This window comes from Coregonus lavaretus (genome assembly GCF_964263955.1).
Source record: "Coregonus lavaretus genome assembly, chromosome: 21".
In the NCBI taxonomy this organism is placed as follows: domain Eukaryota; kingdom Metazoa; phylum Chordata; class Actinopteri; order Salmoniformes; family Salmonidae; genus Coregonus; species Coregonus lavaretus.
In genome coordinates, this window is record NC_140008.1 from 12,650,331 (window position 1) to 12,665,759 (window position 15,429).

General features: G+C 43.1%; 2 protein-coding genes across 2 annotated transcripts in view; one reads left to right on the forward strand and one right to left on the reverse strand.

Annotated features, from left to right (window-relative positions):
* Positions 1-10,227, forward strand: part of LOC311149290 (uncharacterized protein) — a 46,600-nt gene extending 36,373 nt beyond the window's left edge. Inside the window, exons 10-13 of the mRNA XM_084186418.1 lie at positions 2,201-2,299; positions 3,280-3,369; positions 3,594-3,702; positions 8,783-10,227. Of these exons, the coding sequence (XP_084042544.1) occupies positions 2,201-2,299; positions 3,280-3,369; positions 3,594-3,702; positions 8,783-8,805 (321 nt within the window). The 3' untranslated portion in view covers positions 8,806-10,227. The remainder of the gene's footprint in view (positions 1-2,200; positions 2,300-3,279; positions 3,370-3,593; positions 3,703-8,782) is intronic.
* Positions 3,720-12,416, reverse strand: LOC311149289 (uncharacterized protein). Its single transcript, XM_084186417.1, has 3 exons — positions 12,288-12,416; positions 11,415-11,464; positions 3,720-8,541 (listed from the first exon to the last, which is right to left on the reverse strand). The coding sequence occupies exon 3, from the start codon at positions 8,524-8,526 to the stop codon at positions 5,338-5,340; it is 3,189 nt and encodes a 1,062-aa protein (XP_084042543.1). The 5' UTR covers positions 8,527-8,541; positions 11,415-11,464; positions 12,288-12,416; the 3' UTR covers positions 3,720-5,337.
* Positions 12,417-15,429: the final 3,013 nt, after the last annotated feature.

A 15,429-nucleotide genomic window follows, 5' to 3' on the forward strand; every position in this document is an offset into this window, starting at 1 on the left:
ATAATAAACAGCGAGTAGCAGCATCGTAAAAAAAAGGGGGGGTCAATGCAAAAAGTCTGGGTAGCCATTTGATTAGCTGTTCAGCAGTCTTATGGCTTGGGGGTAGAAGCTGTTAAGAAGCCTTTTGGACCTAGACTTGGCGCTCCGATACCGCTTGCCGTGTGGTAGCAGATAGAACAGTCTATGACTAGGGTGGCTGGAGTCTTTGACAATTTTTTGGACCTTCCTCTGACACCGCCTGGTATAGAGGTCCTGGATGGCAGGAAGCTTGGCCCCAGTGATGTACTGGGCCGTACGAACTACCCTCTGTAGCACCTTGCGGTCGGAGGCCGAGCAGTTGCCATACCAAGCAGTGATGCAACCAGTCAGGATGCTCTCGATGGTGCAGCTGTATAACTTTTTGAGGACCCATGCCAACTCTTTTCAGTCTGCTGGGGGAATAGGCATTGTCGTGCCCTCTTCACAACCGTCTTGGGGTGTTTGGACCATCATAGTTTGTTAGTGATGTGGACACCAAGGAACTTGAAGCTCTCGACCCGCTCCACTACAGCCCCGTCGATGTGAATGGGGGTGTGCTCAGCTCTCCTTTTCCTGTAGTCCACGATCAGCTCCTTTGTCTTGCTCACGTTGAGGGAGAGGTGGTTGTCTTGGTACCACACTGCCAGGTCTCTGACCTCCTCCCTATAGGCTGTCTCGTCATTGTCGGTGATCAGGCCTACCACCGTTGTGTCGTCAGGAAACGTAATGATGGTGTTGGAGTCGTGCGTGGCCACGCAGTCATGGGTGAACAGGGAGTACAGGAGGGGACTAAGCACGCACCCCTGAGGGGCCCCTGTTTTGAGGAGCAGCGTGGCAGATGTGTTGTTGCCTAGACTGGAGACACAGAAATCTACCTAGCTCTCTTTCAAAATACATTTACACACTGTGCAGATGTCTAATTATATCTGTCCCAATGCTACTCTCCATGCTATTGTATGGTTGTGATCTCAGACCTCTGTTTATAGTCCTCCCACCCCAGGCCACAGCCCCCCCTCTCCCCGATGTGATGTCTTTAATTACTGTATCCCATTCATCGTGTGCAGGCCAGGGTTCTTTGAGGTAACCAGAAAGGCATGGCAGCTTGACCCCGGGGAGAGAGGAATAACAAACAGCATGTGAGCCACGGCGGTACAGATCTGAGCCCCTTATGGCTGTTGTTTATTTTAACTCTCTACGACAAATGTGTGGTTTCCCCCCACCCCTCTCTCCGGTACCTCAGAGGTATTCCATAGCATGTACAGACGTAGGATCTTAATTTGAGCCAGTTTGCTACAGCAGGCAAATAATCCTGCAGCAATAGGAAATGTTAATTATTATGTGGATTACAATTAATTGACATTATTGTAGGGGCTGATAAATTTTTCGTAAAGGAAAATCAAGTCTGAAATTTCAAAGTGGAAATTACAAACTTCAGAAGCCTTTCTAAACCACAAATATATTACAAGTTTTACAATTCCTGCATTGCTGGAAAGTTATCCTGCAACAGGGTGATCAAATTAAGATCCTACATCTGTAGCAGTAGCTGCTAACCTGCCCCCAGAGATACAGTATGTCTTACCCTTTCTAGCACCATGCTAACAGCTTTCACCGCAGGAGTAGCCCTAAAGAAAATTAATCTACAGGCCAATGGACCAGACAGGCTAGCTTGAAAGGAGATGAGTGAGAGGACAATGGAGAGTAAATTACAGAAAATAAGTTGCATGGCAGTCTGAAGGATGCAGCCACAGAGCAGCAGTCTTGAGCCAGTTTGCTACAGCAGGAAAATAATCCTGCAGCCACAGGAAATATGAAGTATTATGTGGATTATAGTTGATGGGCATTATTGTAGGGGCTGATATGTTTTCCGTAAATGGAAATTACAAACTTCAGAAGCCTTTTTAACCTCAAATGCACTGCAGGTTTAACATTTTCGGCATTGCAGGAAAGTTCTCCTGCAACAGGGTGATCAAATTAAGATCCTACATCTGTAGCCTAATGGTGTATAACCTCGTATGGACGAAAGAGAGCTGCCTAATCTCTGCACCCAAAACCAAAACCAAATCTTGTGTGTGTGCTGGACAGCTACATTTATCAGTAACAGTCTGTCACAAGAGACTAGGGAATGGAAGTGTCTTGATGAACGCCTGAGTGGAAATATGTGTATGTGTGTGTGTGCCAGCAGGATGCTGAGAGTCTGAAGGTGGGCGTGGCGGACATGATCACCCAGTGGGTGAAGGGGAACCCAGATGGCACCAGCAGCAGTTCCCCATCAAGACCAGCTGTAAGTCTCGCTCAGAACAGTCGTGTACAGTACAGTATATAGTGTATATGGGTATACGTCACAGGAGGTTGGTGGCACCTTAATTGGGGAGAACGGGTTCATGGTAATGGCTGGAGCGGAATCGGTGGAATGGTATCAAATACATCAAACACATGGTTTCCATGGGTTCCAGGTGTTTGATGACATTCCATTCGCTCCGTTCCAGCCATTATTATGAGCCGTTCTCCCCTAAGCAGCCTCTACTGGTATACGTTTACTGTATTTGGCTCTGCATTTCACCACAGTCTGCCTGCGGAGCACACACTACCGCCAACCGCTTTTCCGTCACTATTCTCTAGCACTGGCATCGCCTTCACAGAAGTGGCTTCTGGTTCAACAATGTAGTAAGAAGTCACACTGGGTTTTCTCATCCCCTTTAGAGAGACTGAATCATCTTCATCAAAATACAGCATCTGCGTATCTACTTCCTATACTTTCATTCCTCATTCTTGTTATTTCAACTGTCTTCACGTCTTCCCTTCTCAAGGTAACTGCTCTTTTCGCTCTCTTTCCCTTACCTCCCTTTTTTCCTTCTGAACTGTTCTACATGGAAGTGTTTGTAGCACAGCTGTAGTGCACCAGGCATGCAGAGAATCAGAGATGTGTGTGTACAGTCAGCCTTATCCAAGGTTGACATCTAGTGGGGCGTAGAGTTCTACGTTCAGAACAGTGGAGGCTGCTGACAGCTCATAAACATGGCTGGAACGGAGTGAATGGAATGGCAATTGACCGTGTGTTTGATGTATTTGAGACCATTCCATTCATTCCGCTCCAGCCATTACAACGAGCCCGTTCTCCCCAATTAAGGTGCCACCAACCTCCTGTGGTTCAGAACCAAAGCACAGAGGGTTGCTTGTCTTGCATGGCTCCCAAAAGCATTTTATATACAACTCTCCAGAAAGCATTTGAAGAGTTGCTGTTTGGTGCTGTTCATTCCCCAGGATGTAAAAGCTGGTGACGTGATGCAGAAAAAGAACATGTGGGAGATCATTGGAGAAACATCCCCTGGGAGTTCAGGAGCAGGAGCAAAGGTGAACGTGCTCACACACACACACACACACACACACGCTCACACACACACACACGCTCACACACACACACACATGTATGCACGCACGCACACACACACGCATGCACGCACGCACACACACACACATCAATACACACGTACAGTATTTGAATATTCTGTGTCAAACAGTGTATAATATACTGTGGCAAATTCTCTCTGTTCTAAATCAGTCTCTATGCTTTTCAGGGCAATCCATCTGGTAAAAAGTACAAATTTGTGATGACTGCTCATGGCAAATATGAGAAAATTCCTGTTGATGATGAAAATATGGATGGATACACCAATGGAAAAGCAGGTGAGATGACTGGGTCTAGACAATAATTATACATTTTAAAACATTAGTGTAAATACCATAATAGTCCAATAATAACTCGTATTTTCTTAGGCAAAAAACACCTTTTTATTCTGCTGGTCCTGCGGATAAAAATAAAACAATTCAATCTACAAAATACCAGCTACAATTAAATAACATGACTTGTATCAAACAACAAAAGCCCTTGATCTGCCCATTATCTTCACTACAGAATGAATTCTCTCTATTTAATTCTGTAGCTCAAAATGAACTTTCTATGTCATACAACATAAGCATTTTTTCTATTCAAGCTCTTTTTTATTTTCTGTTTTATCAAAAATATATAGAAAATAACATTTACTGTAAACTTATGCAGAAAAATCTCAGATTCCAAAGCAGTTGGACATCACTCTGTCAATAACAGGCAATATTCTTAATCTTTTTAATATAGACATGCATGAAAGAAAAACGTAAAGCACCAATAACAAGCTGACGAACCTACAGAACCTCAAAGTCAAATGTCACTCTCAGCTCTTGACCCTTCCGGGCCCCTCGTTTGAAAGCTGTCTACTTGAAAACTGTGTGTGTGAAACATGATATTTCAGTCTATTTTACTTTCACGTTAATCCTGCATTGGTGTCAATGGGAGATTTGTGGATCACAAGTTAGGATACATTTGTCTTAGCGTCTGTCGTCACTGGCCTCCATATCCCACAACCCCTCCCCCCATGACCTCTTATCCACTCACGCCAACAGTTAAACACATCCTTCATAGAGCTGACATGTCCCCCACAGGAGTTAGAAACCCTATTTCTCAAATAACACTCTCACTGACCTGTAGTCCTAAAAGGGAAGAAGGCAAAGCTGGTAATCGTCTGCAGTCTACTCAAACGTTCTAAGAAAAAGTATCACCTGAATATCTAAAGTCTATTTGAAAGACTTAAGTAAATAGCACCATTTTGGGAAATATACACTCCTACTTTCATCCTCTCCTCTTTTTTTCATCCTTCTTTGGAAACATTACTCTAAATGCCCAAGTTCCTTCGGATACCCAAAACCTGCATCAATATACTGTACAGTCTATAGACTATACACTCATCTGCGATTTCAAGACACATAACTGAGTACTATAACTGAGAGTTGATGGTTTTCAGTAGGTGGTGTACCTAAGTAAGTACATTGCACTACAGTCTCAGGACCCCTTCTGAAAAAGCAACTCATTCTCCTCTCAGGGTTCAACAGTGGACAAAAAATCAACTCTGAGATTTACTTAATCTTTGTACATTTTAATCTCACGAGATGTCTAAATTCCTTTAAGACAACAATATATTTTTCATTTTCCTCTGATTGTCAAGGTAATATTTTCATATTATCAGAGAAAGGGACATTCAGACAAATGCATAACGTAGTCAGACGACAAAACAATCAGTGCTCAAAATGCAACATGGTGCATTTATCAAGTATAAAGTTAAGACCACATTCTCTATGAGACTGTCTTAAATATTGTATCCTGTGTCAAGCAGAGACTATTACATGGGACCTGTACATTATGACTACCATTTCTACACCAGTGAACATAAAACATTTAACAACAATGTTCTTCTCAGTTTCATCTTTACCAGTCCAAAGAGACATGGTTTAAGGACAAGTGAACCCTCTAGCTGTTCTGTTAAAGTCTTTTGGTTCCTCATCTTTATGTTTACGCCCTATGAGACCCATCTCAAACACAGTCGAAATTTTAGTAAGTGGCCTTGACGCAGCCTCTCTTAGCCTTTTGGCATCAAACTTTGGGCTGAAAAGGAGAACAGGCAGACGATGGGCAAAGGATGGGATTTCTTTCACTGCATCCTTTGGCTGCTCTTTTCTCTCCTCCTCACTTTTGCTGGCTTCAATCACCTGCATAATCTTCTCTTTAGTGGAGAACATATCGAAGAGAAGAGAATCCCACTTCTTCACTGCCTTGGGAGGATCGTCAGCCGTTACCGCGGCCACCATGTCTTTAAATGACACCTTTTCATCATTTTTTGCTTCACCTCCATCCTGCTCAGTCCCCTTGGCGATTTCTTTCTTAGGATCTGATTCTGGGAACATAGGTGGTTCTTCTTCCACCACCATGTGCTGCTTGAGCCGTGACCAACCACTGAGTTTAGACTTCATCATGCCCTTTGGCTTTTGGATCACTTTAAGAAGAGGTTCAGCTGCTGGGAAAGAGTCTTTCCTCTCTTCCTTCTTCTCTGTCGATGGTGTGGTTGGAGCTGATACCGCCTTTTCAGGGTTGGCTTCCTGGTTATCCTTTGGTTTAGCCGGCGACACAAGCTTCTCAGGAGCTGAGGTCTTTGCAAGTGGAGAAGAAGTGGTCGGCTTTGTCCCTACTGGTTTAGCCTCAGAGGTTGCTTTGGTTGGCGTTTTCGGATCTGTTGATTCATTCAACTCTTTTTGTTGCGCCACACTGGCTTTAGCCACAGGAGATTCTGTTTTTGAGACAGGAGGTATTGTCTTGCTGGCATCTTTGTTTGCAGCAGCAGGCACAGGACGTTGGGTTTCTGGGGTGGGTGTCTTGGGTTTTGGGGAAACTCCATATGTTGGTGTCTTCACTGGGGTTTTAACCTCTGGTTTCTTAGCCTCAGGTGTTGGAGATTTAGCCCATGGTCTTGTGTTGGCCACAGTTTTAACCTTTGGCATTTCAGGAACAGGAGTTGGCATTTTGCTGGTCACAGCTGTGGATACTCTTGGTTCTGAGACCTCTTCAGCTTGTGTAACAACAATGGTTGGAAGCGGAAGCTTAACTACTGGAGTCGTGGATACTGTGGCCTCACTTGAAATAGTTTTTTCCAGCTCTTTGGAGGATGCTTCCTGGTTTGACACATCGTGCAAAGGATGTGATTTTACAAGTAACTCTTGGGTAGGCTTTTTAGAGAACTTTTGGGTAGGTGCTTTAGATGCTTCTAACTCTTGTGTTGGGGTTTTAGATTCCTCTAGAGTTGGCGTCTTAGACCTGGATATGCCGAATAAAGGTGAAAGACTTTGGATTCCACCATGGGCAACATATGCAGCAGGAGTCAACCCATAATATGTATGGATTGGTTTAGGGGCCACATATGTTGGTGTCTTGGGCCTTTGAAATCCTATGGATGATACCCCAGCTGTGGTGCTCTTTGGTCTTTGATACCCTGCTGGTGGTTGTGGTCTTTGATACTCAATTGTTGGAGTCATAGGTTTATGCCCTTCATTTGAGGGAGTCTTGGGCATTGGATACCCATCTGAGGGTGCTGTAGGTTTTGATGTTTCTTTTGTTGGCGTCTTGGGTCTTTGGGACCCATCTGAGGGTGCTGTAGGCTTTAGTGTGACAATTGTTGGAGTCTTGGGTCTTTGGTACGCATATGAGAGTGCACCAGATTTTGGTGTGACATCTGTTGGAGTCTTGGGCCTTTGGTACCCAAATGAGGGTGCAACACTTGTTGGAGTCTTGGGCCTTTGATAGCCTAATAGATCTGTAGGGGTCTTTGGTCTGGCAGACTCAACTATTGGAGTTTCATGTCGAGGAGCCTCTGGTTTTGAAATGTTCTGAGGGGGTGATTTAGCTGTGGGAGTCTCTTTCGACGTCACTTCCCCATTTAGAGTTCTTGTACCTTGACTAGTTGAAGGTGATTTTGACAAAGATTGATTGGCAGCATTAGAACCAGGTGTTGGTGTTTTAGATCTCTGTGCCTCTGTAGTAATGGGTGAGACAGTGAATAAAAGTGGGTTGGTTCTTGATATTTCAAAAACAGGTGTTTTGGCACGGGAGACATGATTTGAGGGTGTCTTAGGGCGACCTAAAGGAGTTCTTGGTGTTAGAAAATCGCGAGTTGGTGTTTTAGCTCTTTTCACTTCAGATGTAGGCGTTGTACTCCTTTGGAGTTCAGGTGTCGGTGTTAAACCTCTTTTTACCCCGGATGTAGGTGTTGCACTCCTTTTGATTTCAGCTGTTGGTGTTGTAGCTCTTCTGATTTCTGATGTTGTTGTTTTACTCAGAGGTAATGCGTCTGCAGTAGATGTCTTTGATCCAGTATAATCATGGAGAGGGGACATAGATGCAGTATAGACCCTAATTTGAGGGACATCAAACATCGGTTTGGGTGCTTTTAGTGTAGCTTCGGTAGCTTTAAAACGTGGACTTGGACTTTTGTGGTGTATTACTACTGGGGCTATTCGCAGAGTAGGTTGTGTAGCAGCAGGAGTGACAGGAGCAACTGGAGCAGTGAGTGGATGAGTAACTGGAGCAGTGATTGGAGGAGCAATTTGAGCAACAGCTGTCGTTGTCACGTCAGGCACAGAGGAAGTTTGCACAGGCGTTTTGGGTGCCAATGCATGCAAGGTTGGCCCTGGAACGTCTGGAACGGGTGTTGGAGTAAATGTGTAGAGTGGGGCCACATACTGGGGGAAGGTGGGGGCTGGAGCAGCATACAGCTGTGGGGAGAAACTTGCGGTTCCACCAAAAGTGGCTCCTCGTTGCTGCGGGTAAGGGGATGCAACATGCCGATAGACTGGCCTGACAGCAAATCTGGGGTGCTGTGTGTAGAAGGGTGCCTCTGGGGTTTTGGGAGGGGTTGAGTGGTCACTGTGCTCCAAGTCAGGGCTTGCTTCATTCACAGGGGAGAGGCTTGAGCGGAAAGGGACAGGTGTTTTTGCGTTCTCAGGGGCTGCTTTTTTCGTGATTTTTTTCTCCGTTTTCTTGAGTAGTTTCTGGAGTCTAGCATTTTCCTTGCCAGGCTTGGGCAGTAGAGCTGGAGGGTACTGCTGGAAAAGCAGGCCTGGTTCATTGACATTGCTATAACTGGCAGCCATGAGCAGTTTAACCCCCTGAAAGAAATACAGGACAGTGTGAGGCATATTTATTTGGTTATCAATGATACTGTAGCCTATTGTTTTAAAGGAAGAGGGGCAGTGTTCAATCAATTCAACTTCTCCTTACAGCTGCTCTCCACCCCCATCTCGGCCCATGGTATAGATCAGTGGCTGAACTATTCATTGACCATCAAGAACATCATCAATACATCATTGGTAAACAAACACATTTGACTACTTTTTCTTTCTTTTTCAGACCTATGCCATGGTGAATATTGAAATACAAATGTTGGTGGCAAAGACTTTCTATTCAAGATGGTATGGACTTCAACAACTTCGGTCACCTTGTCAGCAAACCCTGTGGTGATATCCTGCAGTAGCACTTGTTATGAAAACAATATAATTCACAGTTTATACCTTTCCTACCACCTTCAGTAGGTAACTTTTGAGAACTTCTTAAATGGTTAGTTGTTGCTTTGTTCTATGTACTCACTTTGAACAAAGCAATGAGAACTCCCCAATTCAATTTAATCTTCAGACATATATTTGCTTACTTGTCAAAAGTATCTTTCACATATGTTTATGTATATATGAATATGTTTTTTTACTTACTTTTACTTTATATATTTTTTCATTTTATGCCATTGAAAAGTTTTAGGTGAATGCATTTACATGTACTGTACATGTATGTTGGAAATTATGCAGAAAGTAACATAAAACCAAAACCTAAGTTTGGAATTTGAAATGGTAACTCTTGTAAAATGTTCTGGTTTGGGAAGTTTGATCACCGAGCCCGTTATTTGTCATGTTTATATTTTATTTTTCTTCTGGCTGTTATTTGAGCCCAGAGATTATCCAAACATCTTCTGAATATGGTGTTAAAGGCCCAATGCGGCTGTTTTTATATCAATATCAAATAATTTCTGGTAACAATTAAGTACCTGACTGTGATTGTTGTCAATTAAAATGGTCAAAAAGAAAAAAAAATGCTTCTTAGCAAAGAGTAATTTCTCAAGCAAGAATTTAGCTAGGACTGCCTGGTAGTGGTCCGAGTGGGGAGGGGAAAACTGAAAACAGCTGTTATTGGCAGAGAGGTTTGGAACTCTTTCTTATTGGTCTATTAACTAATTTACCACATGGTAATGACACCAGGCAGACCAAAACTCCATCCCACCAAAACAGGCTGAAATTTCAGACGGTCCTTTCAAACCGTTCTTACACTAAAAGGGCATTATCATAATTTTCACAGTATTATTCCAACCTCATAGTGTGGAAATATATACAGTATAAAACACAGGAAAATCGTTTTTTTTGACTCCACTGGGCCTTTAAACACTAGGCTTCACTGGGTGCTGCATATTCTCTAAGCTTTTAAGCGATTCATGTCTTCTTTTGTGTATTCATAAAATACTGCTTCGAAATGCCAAATTGTTTTGCGGTAACTGAATCACCTGGTTACAGAACATTGCTTGTGTCTGTTGTATGAATAACACTTTATCTCACACAAACTAACATTTCATCCTGCCATTTAACCATGATTCTGTTTTCAGTGCTACACACTGGAGTTTTCCTCCACCCTTTTTATGTTACCAATGTGACATTTTCATCTTAAAAGACCCATTATTGTCATTTCTGCTTTTCTTGTTATTAAACCTTCATTTTTTCTCTGACATGAAATAAAGTATTGTATACAATAACGTTTGTTTTTGTTAGTAGCGTTTTTATTTGTAAATTTTACGCAGCCCGACAAACGCTATTTGCAGCGGACAAAGGAGCAAACTTAGAGACGAAGTGAAGTGGAAAGCGAAGGAGGGCAGTCAAATGTAACACTATTAAGACCTCACAGCTGATACTGGAAGGTTCCTTGGCCTAATTTTAGGCTGAGAGCAGAGAGGAGGGCAGCCAATCACCTGCTCCCTTCTATAAGGCTTGGTTCTGTCCTGTACAGGCAGGGTGCATCACGGTGACAGTAAATCACTGACAAGAAGGTACCTGAGGTGCAGTTTATGCATATCACCAATCACTGTACTACACATAACAACGAGGTAGAGTAATGTGTGAAGATCTGACACTTGTGCCTGTGGGTATACTGAACATGAGCAGGGATTAAATTACCTATACAGATCCAATTTTTCAAACGTTTAAACTACAGTGCAGTTAGATACTGTTGCTTTGAGGTCTGACTGGCAGACACACTTGGCCTGCAACCTACAGGTTCAAGCATTAACTGAGAGTGAAAGTGAATGTTGAGCATTTGACCCCAATGACGTCACTACGTCATCACACGGTCATGGTGATGTGATTTTTTTTTTTTTATGCACAGTAAACACATTATAGAATTGGAAGATTTTGACTCATATCTATTTAAACCTTGATGGCTGTAAACCTTTTAAAGTTTAAACCTTGATAGTTGTATTTAGATTCAAAGGGAATGTGATAGGTCTACAAATCAGGATATTATAGTTCTCTCACAGCATTCTGTCTTTCACTTAAATGGTTTTCACATAATCCCTTTTCACTTAAATTGTTTTTCAATGTAGGTTTGTATGTTTTAGGCCTCTACCAGTCAAACTCAAATGCAGGCCACCACTGATCATGCTTTAAAGGGACCACTCTGCTACAGTAAGAGAGACTGGACCTGCTACATGAGAGGAGGTCATCCTTTTAAGGCTCTTGTAGGTTAGGCATTTGGAGCACCTCCAAGATGCAAGTTCAAAAGAGGAAAGGGTATTAATAACCTAGCAATAAAACCATGCATCACACAATGGCTTTTGGGTGTCCACCTTCTCCCTCCCCCAACCCCTAAAAAAACATGCACAAGCAGTTAGTTTATGAGCTAATCACATGATCAGTAAAGATTAAAAAATATATAACATAATTGAGCTTACCAGGTAATGCTTCTTACCGTTGACTAACACACTCCCGACAGGGGAGACCCCTTACAATGAGAAAAAAAAACAAAAAAAACATTCAACTTAAAACACTTTGTACAAACTTGTTTTTCAACAGTAAACATGCTAACACCCTGTGTTTTCATAAGTTCATAGGTTAATATATACTTGCAGGAGTATCAGAACACAAGCCATTATTATTTTAAGCATTATCATATCTCGATCCAGTTTTGATACCGGGAACGCAACACCCTGAATTTATTAAAAACACATGTAACAGTGCGCATACCCGTCTCTAAGCCCCATTTCCCAATTTGATGATTGTTTTTCAACAGTAAACATGCTAACGCCCTGTGTTTTCATAAGTTCATAGGTTAACATATACTTGCAGGAGTATCAGAACACAAGCCATTATTATTTTAAGCATTATCATATCTCGATCCAGTTTTGATACCGGGAACGCAACACCCTGAATATATTAAAAACACATGTAACAGTGCGCATACCCGTCTCTAAGCCCCATTTCCCAATTTGATGATTGTTTTTCAACAGTAAACATGCTAACGCCCTGTGTTTTCATAAGTTCATAGGTTAACATATACTTGCAGGAGTATCAGAACACAAGCCATTATTATTTTAAGCATTATCATATCTCGATCCAGTTTTGATACCGGGAACGCAACACCCTGAATATATTAAAAACACATGTAACAGTGCGCATACCCGTCTCTAAGCCCCATTTCCCAATTTGATGACGCACCCCCCCCCCCCCCCCCCCCCCCCCCCCCTCCCCCCCACCTCCTGTCAATAGCATAAACACATTACTACGAGCTGTCGAAAAGTATAAAATCGTAACTGCAGTTTGTTTACCTGTGTGACTGCTGCTTGGGGATCGGCTGCTGCCTGCTTGTCCCAGCCCGGATTGTCAGAGCGGGAGGCTCATGTTGAGCGCAACTGTACCCCCTTCCTACAAATGGAAGGGCCAGTCTCCATGGCAGTCCAAAAATATAACCTGAGCCCTTTGCTCAGAATGTGCTCCGTCGTGACAGCACTCTAGCTGCGACCGTCAGCCAGGCAGGGGGTGGCCACTGCACTTTCGATATCATCACCCCTCGTTACCGCGACCAGATGCTCCTCTCTGAAAAATACTCTTTCAGAGTGACGCCCCCTGCAGGAAAGCATGAGCCATCTCAACCAGCTCAGGAAGTTTAGCTCTACCAATTCTGATCAAATTGTTTGCCAATCAAAGCTGCTGGGTAGAGTAGAAAAAAGATCCAATCAAGCACCCATGACACAGGAGATGAGGAAAATTCATAATTTTGCAATTCTGTAAGGCGCGTGTGAAGCTAGCAAATTAGAAACATTCTCAGCATGACAGGTAGTTCTTGCCCTGGTGAGAATCTAATTCACACCAATACAAGAAATGTACACCGCCACACATATCTTCCCATCATAGCCTGTTTATGAAGTTGAATTAGACCCACTGGTCAGTCCAAATACTATTTTAAAACTGCTGAAGACCTTGATAGTTGATTCAGCTAATAATGTCAAGGGTCGAGTACAGTAACAGTTAAACAGACTGTCCACAGATCCTGTTCTCCTTTGCCCGGGCCATTGACATATATTATGTTTATGTATCTATCTGAGCTCCCAGTTCTGTGGAAAAGCCATCTGATTGCCTCACTGACGTTCCTGTCTTGTCTCACTTTTAGGTTAATTTTGCTTGCCTAACATGACGGCAAATATAGCAACAGGGGTATCTTTGCTGTCCCTCTCCCAACTTAAGACCTCCCTCCCTACCCCACAATCCTTCCATCTCCTTATTGAGTGCCGGGTCTAAGACGTCGAGACATCCCCCCTGCAGCCTCGCCTCTTACGCCTCCTTGGCCAATAGGGACCCCCCGTGGATCAAGTGTCACTATAACAGAAGGACATAATCAGGGTGGTAATTCTGCAGAACCTTACAGCCAGTCTCGGCCACCAGGGAGCTCACTTCTTCTTTACGCTTTTCTGAGGTAAGAGAGAGAGAGAGAGAGAGAGAGAGAGAGAGAGAGAGAGAGAGAGAGAGAGAGAGAGAGAGTGAGAGGGTTTGGAAGGAAGAAAGAAAGAGTGAGTGAGTAGAACAAGAGAAGGAGAGAGTGAGAGAGAGATGGAAAGATTAAGATCAAGTGCAATGTTAAGAGCTCAGGGCCCCCCTAGCTGTCTCCTTTCAAGAACAGCTGAATCCACACGTGCAAAACCACTGCCACTGTGTTAAAACACTCAGGCTTTAAAACAGTCGGCTGCTCCTTGTTGTTGAGGTCAAGGGTGAGAAGGACCCAACCAGGGGGATAGGGACAGGTGAAGGGAACATACAGGTTTCTACAAAAGCTTCTATCTTGACTTGATCAGTAGAGCGTGGGTGTCTCTTTTTGCTTTGGCATTTTGAGTTACGGTAGGCTACATTGAATAGAACATAATTCTTTAAATCCGCTGGACATGTAGAATGACTTGAGACGAGTGTCAATGTTTTGTGTCATGAAATGCTAGTATAGGTGTGAAAGTATGTTGTTGTTGTATCTGCTATGTGCTGGTAGCTGTTGATGGATTAAACGGTAAAAGTGACTTAAGCGGTAAAAGTGTCTTGGGGGTGAGGCCTGGCTCCAACTGGCTATCGTAAGCCTGGGCTTTACAAATGGCCCTCTAAGACTTGTAGCTATGTTGTGGAGCTGATCCAACGGTTTAAGTAACAGTCAAGGCTAAGATGAGGGATCTAAAGATATACTCAAAGCTACCTCAATGTTAGGGTTGGGAACAGTATTGCTAGCACTATACAGTTTTTTTGTGAGATGGTTAACAGATAGCTGGACAGACATCTGGTGAATAGATATGTTTGCTTGAGTGTATATCGCAGCAAAGACGGAGACAGTCTCATAGAGAGAAAGGTGTGACATTTGATAGTTTATGATATCCAGGAGCCCCATGAACTAGGAGAACATGGTGGTACATTAAACCTTCCATACTTAGGATAAACACATAGACACTACTACTGTTACAGTACCCATTGAACTATAGCCTGATTTGTGAAATCAAGCCAGAAATGCATAGCTATCAGAATAGGATTGGGACTTCAAGAAACAACCTTTGACTTTCCGTCTTTTACGTTATCAAACAGTTTCATGTACTTTCATTATTCCGCTTTACCCCCATTTTTGTTTTTCATCTATAAGAAGTTCATATGGCATCATGGAATCAGAGGAAAGTGCCTGAAATGCCTATGTGAGGGAGAAGCCCGCATAAGGAAATTAAATGGGAATTATTGATACTATTCCAAGAGAAAGAACCTGATCTGTGCTTTGGAAACCGGATCCTGGACATGTTTCTCAGAGACATTTGCAGCTGTCTGTTTGGGAATAGTTATGATGTGCGAGGAGGCCTCCAGGGTGGCCTTAACAGTTATAGGAGTATGGTTTACAAATGCAAAGGCTAATGCAAACATCCTTGCAATGTACGCTAATCAATTCGAAATTGATACTTTGGGGATTTTTCATCAGATGATGATACATTGTCTGAAAAGATAACAAACAATAAGTTGCAAAACAAAACCGTAATCAGAAGCAAAAGCCCACTGGGCACAGACGTCAATTCAACGTCTATTCTACGTTGGTTCAATGTAATTTCATTGAAATGACGTGGAAACAACGTTGATTCAACCAGTGTGCCCAGGTAACCAATGGCCTACTAAAATTGGCCTAGAAGTCACAGAATGCCTTTAAAATGTTGATAAAGAGCTAGGTCATCATGTTTCTAAAGATAGGCATTTCCTAGCACCTATGTTGAGACATGGAATTTGACCAAGAGATTAAGTTAATTTGAGGGCCACAGATCTTTACATTGACCTGTGGTCTCATGCAACATGACTCCCAGCCAGGGAAGGAAGGAGGGAGGGAGGGGAGGAGGGAGGGAGGGGAGGAAGGAGGGAGGGGAGGAGAGAGGGAGTGGAGGAAGGAGGGAGGGGAGGAGAGGAGAGTGG